The sequence below is a fragment of the Panicum hallii genome, chromosome 9, assembly GCF_002211085.1.
Source record: "Panicum hallii strain FIL2 chromosome 9, PHallii_v3.1, whole genome shotgun sequence".
Lineage (NCBI taxonomy): Eukaryota > Viridiplantae > Streptophyta > Magnoliopsida > Poales > Poaceae > Panicum > Panicum hallii.
This window is the reverse complement of record NC_038050.1, coordinates 37,595,229-37,614,832: the sequence shown is the minus strand read 5'-3', so window position 1 is coordinate 37,614,832 and position 19,604 is coordinate 37,595,229. Positions and strand designations below refer to the sequence as shown.

Genomic DNA, 19,604 nt, shown 5'->3' with positions numbered 1-19,604 from the left:
ATTGCATCCGCTCGTCTCGTCTCTCAATTGCATTCAGGAGAGGAAAACAATGGACAGGTTTGTGATCCTGCTCCACAAGCTGGAGCTGCTGAACAAGAATTACCGCCCCAGGCACATGGTCTATAACTAGAAGAAGGGGAATATATTTAAGAGTTCAACCTAGATTATATCATGAAGCACTTTGAGACCACCAAAAATAGGAGATTTAATTTGCCTAGGTCTCCTCCCCGCAATTTGCTTAAGTGGTATGCTCAATTCAGTAATCCATGTTCAGAATTATTCAGTTTATGATCACTTAACGATGATATTCAAAACTCCATGTGGACCATATTACTTTTATTTTCTATGCTATTTTTATCTCATTGATCCTAGTTATTTTGTGTGTTCTCTTGATTTTTAGTGTATTATAGTAAATAGTATGTTAGGTTCGCCATAGGTGTATTATCTCATTAATCCTATTACCAGCTTTTGTTATCTTGCATATTCGCGGACTCTAGATATTGATACGTGGACACTAGATATTGATTGTTTATTGTTCTTTTGTCATCAAAGCTTCAACAGAGTAATACAGTTGGTTTCTTTTTTCTTTTTGTGAGGGGAAGATAATATTATTTTATTCATGGTTTTCTGAAACACTGTCCAGTCTACGTTCCTTCAATATTCCGTCTCATTTCAGTAATAGGTGATTTCAGTTTCAGTAATAGCTGGTGATTTCAGTTTCAGTTTCAGTAATACAGTTTCAGTCTCATTTCCGTCTGATACCCAAGCCATGCACGGCTGCAAGGCACAATGCAGCAGGCCACACATGGCTCAAAGGGCCAACCATAGAAGGAACCAAATATCCTTCTATCAGGATTCATTAAGAGGAAATACTAAGGGAATCTCCATCAGCTTCCAGCACTCAAGCTATCTCTTCCTCTCTTCTCCCCTATGTGTTGCTGCGTAATCCCATCCAATCCCAAACCCCCAATGAGTCATGCAAACAACGAGACAATTTACAAACGTCACATGTCCAATGGTCTTAGCTTCACTCTCTTATCAAGTTTCTCCTGAATTTCCAACTCTTTCTAGGTCATAGCATATATATTTCACACTGTTCAAATAGCAAATAAGGTATAATAGTGTAGACGTGTCTACCCAAATGCACAACGACGAAATTCCTGCTGGCTAGAACCATGTACATATTCACATTTCTACGTTAGGATACCTGTTCCAAAGAAACTTGTGAAGGGATAACAAGCTCTACCCGTGTAGTGCTTTCAAGAACTTTTCTGAATTTCAGTGACTGAAGCTGGATCATGAAGCAGTGCCATCCCATAACACAAACATGGTATTAGTTTCCTCATCAAACGCTAGTATCTTGGTCCACACTCTCCAGCCCATTGGTTCTGGTGAAAGGATCTTGTCCAGTTCAATGGTTCTCATCAGCACCCATATCAGCGAACCATTATCTGAATCCGCCATCCTCTCCCATAACTGGAGGTTTACTACCTTTAAAACAGCAAGACCAAGCCCATTGCTCCTGGTCCGCAAGATTTCAATGGACATGGCCTTCACACCTTCAGGATTGCTGATCACGTCAAAACTCTAGGTGTCCACATGGAACTGAACAATTTCATCGTCCCAAGGAGCCATCCAGCAAAGTGCCTTCCCAGCTAGAACCATGGCCATACCGCTCACAGGAGTCCAGGTTCCAAGTTCTGTCGGCGCAACTCTTTTGCCCCACGTACCAGAGTCCGATCGGTAGAGTTGCGAATATGGGGAGTCCGTGGCCAGACGGCCACCATTGCCGAACACCATGAATACCTGAAAGGGGCTCAACTGGCTACATACCATCATTGCCATCGGCGCGCAGCAACGCCCCGCCGCTAGCAAGTGTGGCACGTAGTAGGAACGGCACGCAGCAGTGGCTCCCTGTGATAGGGTTCCATGCGACCACTTCTTTCTGACCCTGGCTGAGGACGACGACGAGGCCGTGCCTGCAGCCGAGGGTCATGTAGTCGTTTCCCTGCAGCTTCGGCTCGGAGAGTGCGCTGCCGGGATGCGGTTGGGACTCGGGCGGGTCCATCGTGGAAACAAAGGGGCCGTCGCCGAAGAAGCCGAACAGCGGTGGGATCCCATGCTGGTCGCGGAAGCGGCAGACGAACGCAGGGTCGGAGATGAGGTGGAGCCAGGGCTTAAATACGGCGGATGCACGCATGAGGGATGACGGCAGCGGTGGAAGGAGGAAGAAGATGTCGCGGAGGACGTTGTCGTTGCCCGGCTGCTCAGGAGAGGCGGGGCGGCGGTGTGACTCGCTCATCGTGACGGGGACCATCACACCTTCCTCGCCGTGTTGTTGGCACACGGGCGCACTCATGGGGCCCCGTTGCTGATCTTGCGGAGGATTGGGGACAGTGGAAGATCTGGCGGCGACGGGAGGATTTTTTTAAGAACATACCTGATATAACCAAACAGAGCGGCCAACACAAGAACACAGAGGACTAAAGATAGAGAAATGCTGAAGAAAGAAAGGTACAACCAATACACAGCCGGCAGCGATAGAAGGCGCAACCACAATAACAACAAGAAGAAGCAGCAAGAAGGGAAAGGAGGATATACGGAACCCAACCACCCTAACAAGTCTAACCAAGAACTAAACCTGCAAAAGAGATACACCAACGCTAAAGATGCCTAGAGAGAGCAAGCTCGAAGAACACGACCAGTGCGGCAAAGCATCTGCAAAAGTAGAAGAAACAACGGCAAAGCATTTGCAAGGACCAGTGGTGGCAAAGTATCCAGCCAAGTAGCAACATGGCAGCAAAGCATCCTCCCAAGCAAACGGTAGCAAAGCATCCACCTGTACCAAAAATAATGGCAAAGCATCCACCCAACGACAACATCATGGGCGACGAAGCATCCGCCAGGGCAAGCACCAAACAGCACGACCATGGCGGCAAAACATCCGCTAGAAGACATTAATCTAAGCAACCAAGGCGACAATGGACAATTCAAAGCGAAGGCAATCGCATAAGAAAAATTATCTCGTGAAGAGATGATGACGACCACCGCCACAACAACTGCACTCCAGCGTGAACTTCTATGACGATGCCTCCAGGGACGGATATGACGCCATCCCTAATATAGAAATGCTCATTAGTCCCGGATGGAAGACCCCCTAGTCCTGGTTTCCCAACCGGAACCATCAATTCGGGACTAAAGGCTCAGCCTTTAGTCTCGGGTCAGGCAACCAGGACTAATGGGACCTTTTGGCGATTCAAGAAGCCCTGGCTGTGGCAGAACCAACCTGAATTATACCGGTTCAAGTACACGAGTCCAATCCTGAGGGCTCCAACGTGCTTCAAACGGTATAATCCCTTGGCCTGTCGGGTAACGTCCCGATAAACCACCGATACACAGGATCAATAAGGTTACCTCACACGAAGGTGAGTCCAGAGATACAATCGCCATCACAATTTACATAATAGGGAATTACATTACAAGAGTTTATAAAAGTAGTACAAAGTTTCAAACCTAGAGAAAATAATACAAACCGTTTAAGCTATGATTTTTAGCAGCGGAAAACATACGCGATGATCTACAGCACGTCGACAAGATGGATGTCATGCTAAGCCCGGGCACGACATTACTCGATATCACCAGCGTTGGCCGAGGACGGATCCCATTCCACGGACCAATCTTCTGGAAGAGCACAGGGCTATGACAGGGGAGAGTAGAATCTTCAAAGGCATTACCTGAAAAACATAAAGCTAGCAAGGCTGAGTATACTAATACTCAGCAAGGCTTACCCGGGATTGGGTATACTTTAGCCCATATCTAGACTGATGAAGGCTTGTAATAGTTCTGGGTTTAGTTTCAGCTGAAAAGCAACTAAGAGTAGATCCTTATTTGCAACTTTTAGCTTTCAAGTTCTATGTGATTATCCATTCTAGATAAGCACTTATAGCTAAGCAAGCAAGGTAGAGCTCTTTATCTCAACCATCAGTATTACTCATCATATAGTTGCTCTTGTTACTCTGTGTGATAAAGGGATTAAGTAGTCTCAAACATCGTGAGAGGCGGACGATTCTGAATCGAATTTAACCTTGCAAGGTAAACCTAACTCACACGCTTGGAACATCCAACGATAGTTCTGAAGCAACCGTTTACCTTTCATTCCGACTCGTGGATCAGATCCACCACAAGCGACTACAGGAACATACGCACATCACTCGTGCAGGACATATGTCTGTAGCGCGACTACAAAACCCGTATTCCTGGTTGCCCTTGCAACACGTATTTCCTCAGTCGAACATAAGTAACCAGAAGAAGCAAATCGAGTGGTGGGAGGTATGTCCACTCCTCGGGCCGATTGGTTACTAGGCTTACCGCTTACCATATTTCGCGGCATGTGGTTAGTACTTTCAAACGCTTAACCCCGATCGGCACACACCGCGACCTTATCAAAATTCAACAACACAGACGGGGTATCACCTCAACCATGATACCTCATAAAACTCCCGTCCGGCATCCTTATAGTGATAACAAGAATGTAAACATTACAACTCCTATATCGCGCGAGTGACAGGAAATCACCCGACTTCTACCGGTCCTATTAGCATAGCAGCTAGTCAGACTCAAGTGCTAGTATTCAATATATTGGTTCCTAGGAGAATGCATCTAGGGTTTCAAGCAATTCCTAAGAACTTAATGCATAGAATATGTAAATAGATATAGATTGCAGTATAATTAAAATAGTGGGTTATGTCCGAGGCTTGCCTTTACTGGTGGGTCTGAAGTCAGAAATGTCAATATCTTCCGAACTTTGGTTCGGGGCTTCAGTTAATCTCATGGTGACGTTCATTTGGTCTTCAGGAACATCCTCCGTAGACTCCGGGGAGATCTCGTAGGTACCATTGCCGAAGTAGTCGTATCTACATGTAATGCGACATTACATTCAAAGTGTGCACACAAAACTATTTTATTTCACAGCAAAGTTGCAATCCAGTACTCATATAACACACTATTCACATAACAACCAAAAAGATTTGAAGCTAAACCTAGACAGAGCTTTAGGAGAACAACTAACTAGAATTGGCTACTTGTTGAAGATTACAACAGAGACGATTGGAAGCAACAGAGGTTTAGCCGATTGATGAGTGCATCGGGTTTCTAGACGATCGATGAAAACATCGATTACTTCGGCAGAGGGGTGATTCCTAAAGCAGTTGTGTCTTAACTGAGATATGTTTAAGTGTTATTTTAGGTAACTAGGTGTGGTTGTATCGACTCGATTACGTCAGCACAACTATTGAGTGACGTACAGCCGATTGGAGTGTGGTTAAGGGTATATGACCGATAGATATATAGCTGATCTCTCAGTCGATAAATTGACTGATGGAAGTGTATAGATAAGGGTGGGAAAACTAAGGATTGATCGGCCGTGTTTGACCGATACGGAAAACGACTAGAATCGGCTTGGATCGGCCGATAGTGAGAACCTTAAGATCGTGTGTGCACCTCAAATTGATCGGCTACGTGGTAGCTGATGTAGGACAGGACAACAGAAATGTTACCAGCAGTAGCCGATACTAGAAAAGTATCAACCGTATCAGCTAACCAGCCGATGGTAGAAGTATCGACTGACAGCTGTTACACAGAGACATCCTAGACTCAAGGGAAAATGGATGCTTAGCAGCTGAATCAAAAGCTGATGTTGAAACGCAGCTGCAGAGATATATAAGCTAAGCAATAGATACATACGGATTAACATAGATTTTTATACAAAGAGAATCTTAAGGAAACGGCAATCAAGACAAGGATAACGTCTTGACGGCAAGGATATGAGTACTAGGGTGATAGGATTAACTAACTGTCACACTTCTCCACTTAAAACATACACCCTATAATTTATATCTCAGCTATAACACATGCATACAATATAAGGTACAAACAAAGCATTCATTCCCTAACATTTGACCTAGACTACACATCAAAGACCTCAACTCAAGATCATAACATAAAACTTATAGGGTTTGACTTAGGGTTTCAAACGAAACTGATTTTACATCTTTATGAACTTCCTACGAAAATCTATGAAATGTAGAAGTTCATCGATTTGAAATAAAGAAAACTCTGGAAACCTTACAAAAAACACCCTAGAACTTTTTAAAACATAGCAATCAAGTCCCTGGTCCGGGAAAACAGATAACACGAAGTTAACGACGATATTCCGGCAAAGGAATCGCCGACATTAGAAAGATTCAGTGGATCAGGGCAAACCTTGGTTGTGGGGAAGAACGGACGAAAAGTGATTTCCCGTGGCGAACAAGATTGGCGATGAGAAGTACTCGACGGTGATGAAAAGTAGAATTTGCTGGGTGTCGTGGATCATGGGACGAGACGATGGAGCCGAATGGGTTCACTATATCAACTTCTCCGCGAACCCTAGGGATTTCTGCTCACGAGTTGAACTCCCTTTTTCCGCATATGCGATGCCAAAGCCTGGTCGACCAAACACCTCTGCTCGCACAGGAAGAAACCTTCGTTGACCTGACTGCACCGCATCTCCTCCGAGCTCGTCACGCCCGACCACTGTCTTCGCTTCGCGGCTTCTCTTCCTGATTCGCCACGCTATACTCATACTTTCGCCTTCACGAGGACCGTGGTCTGCTTGCATTTGGGTCGTGCCTTCCGTTGCTCTCTTCTCGACGGCCTCTGATCAATGCGTTGTACATTACCGCAGTTGGCATCACTTCTCCCGCGGCCAGCATTTCGTCGAACACCTTAACTGCATCTTCGACACTGCCACTCCTGCACCACCAAAGATCACCGTAGCATAGTCAGGATCGACGCCACCGTGTTTCTGCATCTCGCGCAGAAACTTCGCTACGCGCCGCCGGTTCTTGCGCAGGAGCTCGGCGACGCTTGCTTCGGTCTTGCTGCACTGCTCCTGCGTTCTTGGTCCGCGTCACGTCTTGTTGCGGCCGCCCGCGCCAAACTACCGTCAGATACTCCACACACGGGGCCTTACTGTCCTCGTATTGGTCCACGCCAAACTGCCGCGCCAAAATTCCACCTGCACACTCCATCCGCGCGGCCGCGTCACCAGCTGCACCCACTCTAACTTCGCTCGCCATCAGCTGAGCCGCGCGCCCTTGGCCGCACCCATTCGCGCGCCGTGGCCCGCACCGCCAGACCCGTTCCTACACCGCGCCCGTGCGCATCCACGCCGCGCCATGCCAGCACATGCCACCACCAGCTCGCTCGGCACGCGCGCCACTGCTTGCTCCGGCTGTTCGCCTCCGCGTTTCCACAATCACGCACAGAAGCACTTCACCGCAACTCCTCCTGCGCGCGCACGTCTGCGCGCTTCAGCCCCTGCATCGCCTGCTTCCGCGCCCACACTCCACACCTGCTCATGTCACCAATTTGGCGCCTGTTCACGCCGCTCCTGCTCACTGGGCACGCCCGAGCCGCACGAGCCGCAGCCATTCGCGTGCCTGCCTGCCGCGGCCGCCGTCCAAGCTCACCCGCGTGCACGCACTCACTCCCGCATGCCTCTGTCCGCCGCGTGCTGCTGCGTGCCCGTACTCGCCCGGGCCCGCCGTCGCTTCCGCTGCGCCAGCGCCTGCCACGGCCCACCCAGCGCCAGCCCGCGCCGCCTGCCGTTGCGCCGGCCCGCTCACGCGCGCCCCACGCGTCTGACTGCCAGCGCCTGCCGCTCGCCCGCTCCCGCCTGTGCGTCGAGCCGCGACCACCGCCCAGCCCCGAGCCGTCGCCAGCTTCCACGTCTCCCGCGCCGTGCCCGAGCCGCGGCTCCGCCAGCCTGCGCTTGTGCCCGCGCCCCGCGTGGCCTGGGGCTACTCGCCCAGCGCGCTCCACTCCCGCGCCCGAGCACTCGCCCAGAGCTGCCAGAACCGGTGGAAGAGGAGAGAGATAGAGAGAGAGAGCTAAAGGAGATAGGGATGAAGCCAAGAAAGGATATATGCCGCCGGTGGGAAACAGATAAGACAGAGACGCCAGGGGAGAAAAGAAATAGAGGAGAAGGATGAACAGATTTCCCCAAGGACCTTTGCGTAAAAACAGAAAACTGCGAGGGCTTGTCTGTAAAACAAAATTTCCCATTGATTTAAAATCCAAATAAAGAAATGCCCAAAACGAAAGTTGGAGAGTTTTTCAAACTCTACAACATTGCTTTAGGGCCCAAGTTCAAAAACTCAAAATTTATATTTTTACGCTTGAAGTTTTGAGTAAAAGTTGGATTTGAATTGCTTTTGTCCTAAAAATGTAATTTTATAAAATTCAGGACCTAAATGCAAGTATTTATGACACGTCATAATGATGGGATAGACTCGTCATAATGGTTGGATAGACATGTCATGATGATTTGCACTTTTACACTTTAGCCCTGAGCAAATTTAAAAGTTACTTTTATAAATCAAACATTTGCATAAAAGGACTTGTATTTGTATAAAATTACACAAACACCCTTATTTTCACCATTTTACCCAAAATTTTTACACACTTCAACACACACACATTTCAAATGAAACTTTCAAATAAACATACATTTTTACAAAGGATAACATAAGAAAAACATGTTTACCAAAACCACCTTTCACTTATTTTGAAATTTCCTCCCATCCAAACACATTTTGCAAAAACAACCCTAGGTTTTTATGTAATTACAAAAATACCCCTTTTTCACTTGCACTTTAAATTTTCAAAAGCTTCACACAAACACACACAAGCTTTACACTAACAAACACATACTTCACACTAACAAAATATATATCTAGCATTGCAAGTACACGAACTGTCACACTGGCATGATTTCTTTATGAGCAAGTCATCAAACCAGATGGTGAATTCCACTATGATTGACACAATCTTAATAGAAGTAGTAAATATGGTATAGATGTTATATAAAACTTTGTTGCACTTTGTGTGTATGTATATATATTAGTGTATTTCATACTCAGCTTGAACAAGCTTGTAGGAACATATAGTAGTACTGTAGAAGACTACGTAATTTCGAATATCAAAATATAACTAAAACAAAAAATAAATAAATGGAAAGAAATATAGGAAGAATAAAAAAACCTTTAGTCCCGGTTGGTAACACTAACCGGGACTAAAGGGGCTCCCAGCCCCGGACTGGCAAGGGCCTCTTTAATCCCGGTTGGTGTTACCCACCGGGACTAAAGGTTTTTTTTATTCTTCCTATATTTCTTTCCATTTATTTATTTTTTGTTTTAGTTATATTTTGATATTCTAAATTACGTAGTCTTCTACAGTACTACTATATGTTCCTACAAGCTTGTTCAAGCTGAGTATGAAATACACTAATATATATACATACACACAAAGTACAACAAAGTTTTATATAACATCTATGACATATTTACTACTTCTATTAAGATTGTGTCAATCATAGTGGAATTCACCATCTGGTTTGATGACTTGCTCATAAAGAAATCATGCCAGGGCTTCTTGAATCGCCAAAACTTTTTCCCCATGGAAGGAGCTGATCCCACATCCTAGCTATCTATAAAAAAGTGAAAAATACTAATTATGACAATTTTCAAAATTAGTTGAAACATTGGAAGATATTGTTTATTACTTACTTCCACTTTCCAAGAAGTATATGTCATGTAAGAACCTACAAAATTGTGAATATTCTCGCAAACATAGTATGCGCATAAATTATTGCCCTGTGCCTGCCTCAGACACTTTAAGACAAAAGAAGTCATCAGGTATCCATATGAATATATAATAAAACAAATAAAATATGCAAAGCAGCATCTAGTACGTACCGGAAAGTACATCTTGAATCTAAGCTCACCTATGAAATTACCTGATTTTTTTTCACTTAACTTTTTCCAAACCCTGCGCATGACCGAGAATAAATAAATATATTTATCCATAAGCGCATGTCAGGAATTATCACAATTAGTAATTACCTTTTCAACAAGTCGGTCATGCTTTTGTAATCTTCTGGATCTTTTTTTAATGAGTCCATAATAATCACTAAGCGCATGTCAAGGTTTATCACAATTAGTATCCTGTAATTTCTGCTAGATTATATTGAGCCACTTTTTGTTAGGGTTAAAAAATTCAATTATACAAAAGTAAAAGGGTTTCACGGTAGAAAATACTCACCGAAAGTTGTAAGGAAACAATATATTCTGCTTGTAATGCTGAATGGATAAGAACTTGTATAAGTTATAAAATATTTCTTGAGGGTTGTCCTTTAGAGTAACACAATTCACAACCACTAGGTCGACAAAGCCTAGGTGAAAGTAGTCATTCTTCCTGCAAGTGTGAATCTACATTCTACATGATACAAAAGAAACAATAAATTGATTGAGGGCATATAATAAGATTCGCTAATTATGTAAATGAAAATTAAAGAACACCACTTATAGAAGCTAGGTGCTGACGAAAGAGATGTCAAGGGCGTCTTGATGCTATAGTTGGTATAATTATTCAAAATTCAACCATATCACATCCTCACCACGAAAGTAATCTTCGTTTTTAATCCATACACCCAGCATGATGTCTACACGGCTAGAAGCAAGCATGCAGTAATCATGTAGTCTGCGCAATTGTGTTGGAAGCTCAGGCATGACTTCACGGGGAACAAGGCTCTTGCCAAACTCATATGTCCATCTAGCAACTCCGAAGTGTATTGTAATTTCTTTACGCCCTGCAACTTGAGCCGCCGAGAGACCCGAGGTGCCCAGAAAAGCAATTAGCCCTTGTTGTTCTGTTGGTAGCACGATGAGCGGTTCAATTGATTGCTTCTTTTGGGCTCCGAGCCGACGACCCAGCAGATTTCATCTTCTTCTCGTATGACTTGGTAATCGAGCGGTCATAGTCTGATGGTGAAATGAATTTCTTCTGATTTGCATCAATCATTTTTAAGAAAAAGGCTGAATCGGCTGGATTTATGTGTACCTTCTTCTCTAGCTTCTTCGGTTTGAAGTGGTTGTAAACCGCTTTCTTAGCTTCCTCATAGCATTCCTCATAAGTTTTGTCCCACGGTAGCTTAGGAGCCTTCTTAGCTTGGTTCTTCTTCGGCTGCTTCTTCTTTGGAGGCTGTTTATTAATGACTGAGTCTTGGGTGGTAGCTTTTGCTTTTTTGCCGCTACCGGCAGTGCACAAGAGATGTCTACCTAGGAGGAGGTGAAGCAAGAGACGCTGGCTGCCTAGGAGATGATGGTGAAGGAGAATGTTGTGGTGCAGCTGGCAGAGATGGTGGACTTGTGCTGGGTGCCCTCGGAGGAGGTTGCGGAAATGCTGGCCTTATGCCTGATCAGTAGACTTGAGGATGATGTTGCGCTTCAACCATAGGATATAACCATGAATGGCCTCTGCTTGTGTCTTCTCCCCATCATCTCCAAGAATGTTGAGCTCGAGCGTTTCATAACCCTCGCACACCTCCTCCACACCCACTCTAGCGTATCCAGCCGGAATCGGCATCATGATGAATTTTTGCTTCATGCAGAGCCATGGTGGGAGATTGTACATACATAGAGTCACAGGCCAAGTGCTGTGGCTACTGCTCATTTCACCGAAAGGATTCATGCCATCCGTACTCAAAGCGAACCTTATGTTCCTCGCACCAGTGCAAAGTCTTCGTAAGTTCTATCTAATTTTCACCACTGGGAGCCATCAGCTAGGTGTCTCAACATCGTGTCTTTCTTGTGTTCTTCTTTGTGCCATTGTATCAACTTAGCATGCTCTTTGTTTCTAAATAGACACTTCAAACATGGAATTATAGGAGAGTACCACATGACCTTGGTAGGAACTCTCTTCCTGGGACGATGCTCCCCCTCGACTTTCCTAAGGTCCTCTCTCCTGATCTTATATCGCAATACACCGCATACAAGGCATGCATCCAAATTCTCGTACTCATCACCGCAGTAGAGGATGCAATCATTGGGATATGCATTTATCCTTTGTACCTCCAATCTTAGAGGGCAAACAAGTTGTTTTGCTTCGTATGTTGTGGTAGGCAACACGTTATCCTTAGGAAGCATATTTTTTAAATGTTTCAGTAATTCACCAAATCCCTTATCGGATACACCATGCGCTGCCTTCCATTGTAGCAACTACAGAGTGCTACTAAGCTTCTTCAATCCATCTTCATATCCTGGGTACAACAATTTTTGGTGGTCCCCTAACATTGCTAGAACTTCATCCTCTCCTTCTCACTTTCACAATCTTTACGCGCATCGCGCAACACCTACGCAAGATCTTCCGTGGGACCATCATCTGCCGCCTCTCCTTCAGGTGCCTCTTCCATTGCAGTATCATCATCAAAGGCACCGAATCCAACGTGGGCAGGAAAGTTGTCTTCACACTCTTCTTCTTTATTTTCCTCCATTATAACCCCCTTTTCTCCATGACTTGTCCAACAAATGTAATTAGGCATGAAACCATGGACAAAAATATGGCTGTGAAGGGTCCTTGAAGAGGAGTGATCCTTCTTATTCTTGCAATATCTGCTTGAGCAGCACATGCAACCATTCCATTTGTTTGCCTCGGCCACATCCAAAAAATGATGCAGGTCATCAATGAACTCCTTGGAACATCGGTCAGCATTGTACATCTATTGCCGGTCCATCTGCATTGCAAGATATGATATTTAAAAAAATCCATCACACAACATGAATAATAAATTAAGAGGTCCAAAATACAACATTATTCAACAATATCCATAATTAAAAGGTTGAAATATCCATCACACACCATGATTAATTATAAGGTATTCCCCTCTCTCTATATATATGCTGCCATTACAAAAAATAACATTATACTCTATATACTCATTCTGATAAACTAATACAAGTAAATCACATCTACACATGCAAACCATAAGTAAATTTGAGCTCAAATGGTGTATAAATCGAAAAAACTCCAACACTAACTGAATCTAAAAAAACCTCAAATCTCTATTTCTAAACCATGAAATGAGCTCCACTAGCAATGGAAATTGAGAGGATGAAGTTTCTAACCTTTAGAACCGTTGGATGGAGAGGAAATAAAAAACCTTCACAAATCTTCGAGAAAATGGGCATGAATTCCCCGCACCCGAGCCAAGAACAGGAAGAACATGATTGGAAGAATGTCTCGGGCTGGGGAAGGAAGAAGGGGCTAAAAATGTCTGAGGAATTTAGTACCGGTTCGAGCCACCAACCGGAACTAAAGGATCGTCTTTAGTCCCGGTTGGTGGCTACCACCAGGACTAACTGTACGCCGCGCCATTAGTCCCTGTTGGAGCCACCAACTAGGACTAATGATGGACCTTTAGTCCCATTAGTCCTAGTTGATAGCTCCAATCGGGACAAAAGGCCCCTCCCTGCTCCCCCGTCCCTAGCCATTGGAACCGGGACTAATGCTTTCATTAGTCCCGGACCCAACCCTAGCCGGGTCTAAACACTAGTGCATTGTCACCATCATCACCCGACGGACACGATCAAGGTTTTCACCCAGGAAGCTCATAGGTGCAGTAGGGGAGAGAGGCAGAAGAATGACGCCTCCAAGAAGGTAAACGGCACCCGAGGGCATCGCCGTCATCTGCTCGCAAGCAAGCAAAGGCTTTCGCCTTGCCCCCATCCTAAGAGCATGCTGCCAACCTTCCAGAGCCGCCACCACGCACCAAGGGTGGCCCACCACACGGCAGTCTACGTTGGAGGAGAGCAGTCACCCTTCACCATGACGGACGGGGTCAGTCTCCTCGGAACCGGCAATGGCGATGGCCCGCAGCGGGGTACCCATTGAACCCGCCGTGGCGAGGTTGGGGCGCCACCGAGGCCCCTGCTTGCGGATTGGGCGCAACGACGACCGGCGGCCCCTATTGACATGGCCACGACAGTGCCAGGCAGATCCGCGGCAGCGGCCACTGTCACACCCGATTTATAAAGGACATACATCGAGCAATCATATATGCGCCAGGATCAAGTCACGTATATATACAATAGAATCATCAAGATATCATAACACATACCACGAATAACAATACTATAAATCGTAAATGAATTATTTTATTACAACCGAATCAAGAATCGGTTCAAGAGTTGCGGAAGCGTAAAAGAGATACATGTAGAGCTGGGCGCCACCGGGACATCGACTGGGAGACAAACGCCTAGAAGTCGTCGAAGCCGCTGACGTAATCCTCCATGTTGCCGGGCACTGAGCAGTAGTCGAAGATATCCAAGAGAACAGAAGAGTAGAGAGGCAAGGGTGAGTACAAACTCGTACTCAACAAGTATAACACCAACTATGAGGCTCTAAGGTTGGCTGACTCGACTGCATTAGCTTTTAGTCTTGGCAGAATTTTATTGAAGCTATTTACTATGAGTGGATGGATTACTATAAACCCGATTGCATAATAAATTAATCAATATTAATTAAGAACTACTGAGAACCATCCAAACCGAAACCACCCGGGGAATCTCCCTAATCAAAGGTTGATAACCCCACTAATCAAAAGGAGGATCTGGGCCGCTCATGACTGTGAGCACAGCTGATATATCAGTTTTACTCTCTCGAGAGGTTGCACAACTTTACCCACAAATCGTGAGCTACGCTAGTTGTTCATCACACTTCCTTAGGTGTGATGGCTAGCAAGCACACTACGAGACCGTTACAAAGTATCACGTTGGTAAGGTGTAACCGCTAAGTATTCTGGATCAGCGATGATGGGGCCCACCTTCGGGGGTACAAGCACACAGCACAGACCAAGCCGGAGGAGCAGGGACCATTGAAGCCTACCACCCCTCTTGCCCACGCAGGTAAGTTACTCCCGAACCAAAATGACCTAATTAGTAAGTCAAGACCGTCCCATTCCAGTTTTGTGGTTGCGCGATTGTCCCAGGTTGTCGCTCTATGAACCGGTCCTTATGGAGAGTGGCCAACCAAGCACTAAGCACCGTGCTGGCCCCCTAAACCATGTTTCTAACAAAACATCTTTTAAGGAGACGTGAGCTGCTCAAGCACACAGCACAGAGGGCCACTCTCAGAGTTAAGTTGCATGTAACCATTAATCAAATTTAATTAAAAAGGACCATAATATGTGAGAGCGCAGCACCTAGCACAACTAACCCAAAATGCAACCCAAGGTATAATATATAGGATAAAAGTGGCTAGGAAATCCTTATAGGCATACAGTATTAAAAATACAGTATGAAATTGTATTTAAAAGTGATAGGATGTTCATGTTATACTTGCCTTCCTCAGAGTTCTCCTGCTGCTGCTCAAAAGCTTCAGAAGATGGTGGCTCCTGGTACTCGTCCAAAGGCTCAGCATCTATTCACGATCACCAAGCATGGCCCACACATACACACATGCACAAACAATAGCAAACTATAAGAAAATAGTACACCAATACAATAGAACAGCACACAAAACTGGCCTAGAACTATTCTACGCGTTACAACGATCGCGTGGGCGCAAGAATCAACTAAAATGGAGCTAAGACGCGAAATCTAGGGCTAAAACAAAGTCCAGGAACTAAACTGTAAGAAAAACAGAGCTACAGGGGGGTTCTGGGCAAAAACCAGGGGTCTGAACATAAATAAAGGGTAGATCTGGGGTCTATCCTGCAAAATCACAGAGCTTGGACGGCGGGCACTAAAACCTGAAAGCTCAGGGGGTCAAAAGGGAAGAAAAGGACCTATCTGCAATTATTTTTGAACTATAGGTGGACTGCAGGTTAATTCTTCAAAAGGGCAGGGACTCTTTAGCACAAGGGTTGAGCTGAAATGGTACCTCTCAATCTGGGCCCTCGGATCTAACGTCTACGACCCAGATTAGATTCTAACAGCGAAACGGTATCTACGCGTATCGGCCGTCGGATCTCGATCCGACGCTCCAAACTCTCCCTTAGCTCGGATCTAATACCTCCCGCTGGATCGAAGATGGACGGCCCAGATTTAAAACCCAGGGCGAACCGGTACGCGTGGATTCCGTCCGTTGGATCCAGATCCCGTGGCTCAGATCTAACCCAACCGCGATCTTATCCCGGACACTGGCTGCGGATCGGACGGCTGGAAAGGTTTGGGCGCTCGGGTGGCGGCGGGGGTCGCCGGAGCTCGGCTCCCGCGACAGCGCTTCGCCGGAGCTGGCCTATCTTGGCCGTCCGGCCTCCATCCAGGACGAGGTCAAGCCCTGGAGGTAGAACACGACGTGGGGAACTCATCTAAGCGCTCAAGGAGGCGAATTAGGGCTCGGTGCTGTGCTCCCCACGGCGGGGGCAGCTCGGGTTCACGGCGGCAAGGGGGACGCGCTCGTGCAAAGGGAGAGAGGGAGGGGAAAGAGGTGCGGCGCGTTCCTTACTACACCTGGAAGCTGCAACGACGGCCAGCGGTGGAGGATTGGCGGCGCCGGGGTGAAATTGCGATGGCGCGGGGCTCGGTCGACGGCGGTGCTGTCCTCGGTCGAGCGGCGGCACGGCGGCGCAAGGGCACGGGGGAAGCTGGGGAGGGCAGTGGCGGCTGAGGGGGAGCGCGAGAGAGCGGCCGGGCTAAGAAAAGGTGGGGCGGCCTCGGCGTGCGGGTCATTCGCGCAATGGCCCCCGCGCCTCCCGCGGATGCGTTGCGGCTTGACTCGATCTGAGCGCGGGCGGCTTCTAGAAGGAAGAGGGGCTCGGTTGCTGGCCAGTGGGGCCTTGCGAGCGCAGGGAAGGGAGCCCCGGGTGCGGCGGAGCGGGGCCACGGGCAGTGGCCGAGCAGCCGGCCGGCAGAGGAGGAAACAGAGGAGGGGAAGGAGAAGGGGAGAGCGGGGGAAAGAAGCTGACGTGCGGGCCCCGGCTGCCAGAGAGAAAGGGGAGAGGGAGGGCGCGGCTCAGGCTGGGAAGGGAATGGGCCGGCGCGGCCCACGCGGGGGAGAAGAGAGAGGGAGAAGTGCTGGGCCTCGGGGAGGATTTGGGCCGGGGAAAGAGAGGGAAGGAAGAAGAGGGCCGCGGGTGAGGGAGAGGAGAGAGGTTTGGGCTGACTAGGCTGGGCTCTTTTCCTTTTCTCCTTTCCTTTTTCTTTTCCTTCTGCTTTTCTATACTCAACTAATTCAAACAAATCTAATTGAATTCAAAATACAATTTGAATTCAAACCTATAAACCCAACACAATTAAAACAATGATGCAGCATGAATGCACAAGCAAGTTGATCCTATAATAAATTTTATTTCCTTGTGTTATAAAATTACTTTAAATGCAAGATAAACCAAGGAAAACTCTAGAAATTTTATTTAAGCCCAAATGAATTCATTAAAATTTAAGGAAATTACCTTAGGGTATTACAAACCTACCCCCCTTACAGGAATCTCGTCCCGAGATTCGAGTAGGCTAGCTAGCAAAGAGATCGGGATATGTCTTTCTCAACTCGTCTTCTCGCTCCCAAGTAGCTTCATCCTCTGTGTGATGACTCCACTGAACACGGCACATCTTGATCTTCTTGTTTCTGGTAACTCTCTCAGACGTCTCCAGAATCTTCACCGGATGCTCGATTTAGGTCAGATCCTCCTGCACATCTAACCCTTCTATAGGTGCTTGCTCTTCTGGCACCCTCAAGCACTTCTTCAGCTGAGACACGTGGAACACATCATGCACTCCCGAGAGGTTGGGAGGCAACTCCAAACGATATGCCACCTCACCCTTTCGTTCCAACACCTTGAACGGACCAATGTATCGAGGGGCTAGCTTCCCTTTCACATTAAACCTGCGGATTCCTCTCATCGGCGAGACCTTCAGATACACATGATCACCCACTGCGAAGGTCAATTCTCGGCGACGAACATCCGCGTAGCTCTTCTGGCGAGTCTGTGCGACCCTCAGGTTCTCTCGCACCTGTTGTACCAGTTGTTCTGCCTCCTCAACAATATCCGGACCAAATACCTGCCTCTCGCCATTCTGATCCCAATACAGCGGAGTCCTGCACTTCCGACCATACAGAGCCTCGAAAGGGGATTTCTTCAGACTGGCTTGATAACTATTGTTATACAAGAACTCCGCATACGGCAGGCATTTATCCCAGCTGGTGCCATACTGAATAGCACAGGCTCGAAGCATATCCTCCAACACTTGGTTGGTTCTCTCTGTCTGCCCATCTGTCTGAGGATGATAAGCAGTACTGAAGCGTAGCTTCGTATCCAACGAGTCATGCAACTGCTCCCAGAACCGTGAAGTGAACTGAGATCCTCGGTCACATATGATCTTCTTCGGAACACCATGCAGACAGACGATCCTGGAGATGTACAACTCTGCGAGTCTAGCGCCGGAGTAAGTAGTGTTTACCGGAATGAAGTGGGCAACCTTCGTCAACCGATCCACTACTACCCATATGGAGTTGTACCCTTTCTAAGTGCGAGGCAATCCAACAATGAAGTCCATATTGATCTCCTCCCATTTCCACTCTGGAATCTTCAATGGCTGCAATAGACCTGCTGGCCTCTAATGCTCTGCCTTGACACGCTGACAAGTGTCGCAGATAGCCACGTACTCCGCAACGGAGCGCTTCATTCCATACCACCAAAATCGTTCCTTGAGATCATAATACATCTTCGTGCTCCCTGGATGAATAGAATACGCTGTGTCATGAGCTTCACTCAAGATCAGCTTCCTGAGATCTGCTACATCCGGCACACATATCCGGCCCTTGTACCACAAGGTACCCTGATCATCCTCTCTAAAATGAGGTGCCTTGCCAATCTTGAGCAGTTCACAGATCTCCTGCAGCTTCTTATCATCTTTCTGATGCTGCCTGATCTCCGCCTCTAATGTGGGTTCTGCCTTGAATGATGCACTCGAGGTGTGATGCAAGAAACCCAGACTCAACTGCTCAAACTCCTCGCATAACTCCTGAGGCATCTGAAAAGCCACGGCCATGTTAACATAGCTCTTCCTGCTCAGAGCATCTGCCACCACATTAGCCTTACCCGGATGATAGTGAATCTCCAGGTCATAATCCTTGACCAATTCTAGCCATCTTCTCTGCCGCATGTTCAGCTCAGTCTGCGTGAAAATGTACTTGAGGCTCTTGTGATTGGTGTAAATATCACACCTTTGCCCAAACAAGTAATGCCTCCATATCTTCAGAGCATGCACAACCGCGGCCAACTCCAGATCATGAGTGGGATAATTCAGCTCATGCCGGCGCAACTGCCGTGAGGCATAAGCTATCACTCTGCCTTCCTGCATCAGGACGCAACCAAGACCCTCCCTCGAAGCATCACAATACACAGTGCACTTCTTGATTTGGTCTGGCAGAGTAAGGACTGACGCCGTAGTTAACCTCTTCTTCAGCTCCTCGAAGGCCTTATGACGCTCATTAGTCCAAGAGAAATCCACACCCTTCTCTAGCAAGGAAGTCAAAGGCTTCGCAATCTTGGAGAAATTCTCGATGAACCTCCGATAATATCCTGCTAAGCCCAGAAAAGAGCGGACTTCCTTCACTGTCTGCGGTACCACCCAGTTAAGCACATCCCTTACCTTCCCGGGATCCACAGCAATACCTCCCTTGGAGATAACATGACCGAGGAATGGAACCTCGTCAATCCAGAACTCGCACTTGCTGAGCTTGGCGTACAACTTGTGCTCTCTGAGCCTCTGCAACACAATCCT

At 46.9% G+C, this 19,604-nt stretch overlaps 2 protein-coding genes across 2 annotated transcripts in view; both read right to left on the bottom strand.

Annotated features, from left to right (window-relative positions):
- Positions 1 to 1,296: 1,296 nt before the first annotated feature.
- LOC112873032 lies at positions 1,297 to 2,359 on the bottom strand. The gene is made up of 2 exons (XM_025936065.1): positions 1,834 to 2,359; positions 1,297 to 1,559 (listed from the first exon to the last, which is right to left on the bottom strand). The coding sequence occupies exons 1-2, from the start codon at positions 2,357 to 2,359 to the stop codon at positions 1,297 to 1,299; spliced, it is 789 nt and encodes a 262-aa protein (XP_025791850.1).
- The window catches only part of LOC112873031, a 31,432-nt gene continuing 14,183 nt past the window's right edge, over positions 2,356 to 19,604 (bottom strand). Inside the window, exon 5 of the mRNA XM_025936064.1 lies at positions 2,356 to 2,440. Coding sequence (XP_025791849.1) covers positions 2,356 to 2,440 — 85 coding nt within the window. The remainder of the gene's footprint in view (positions 2,441 to 19,604) is intronic.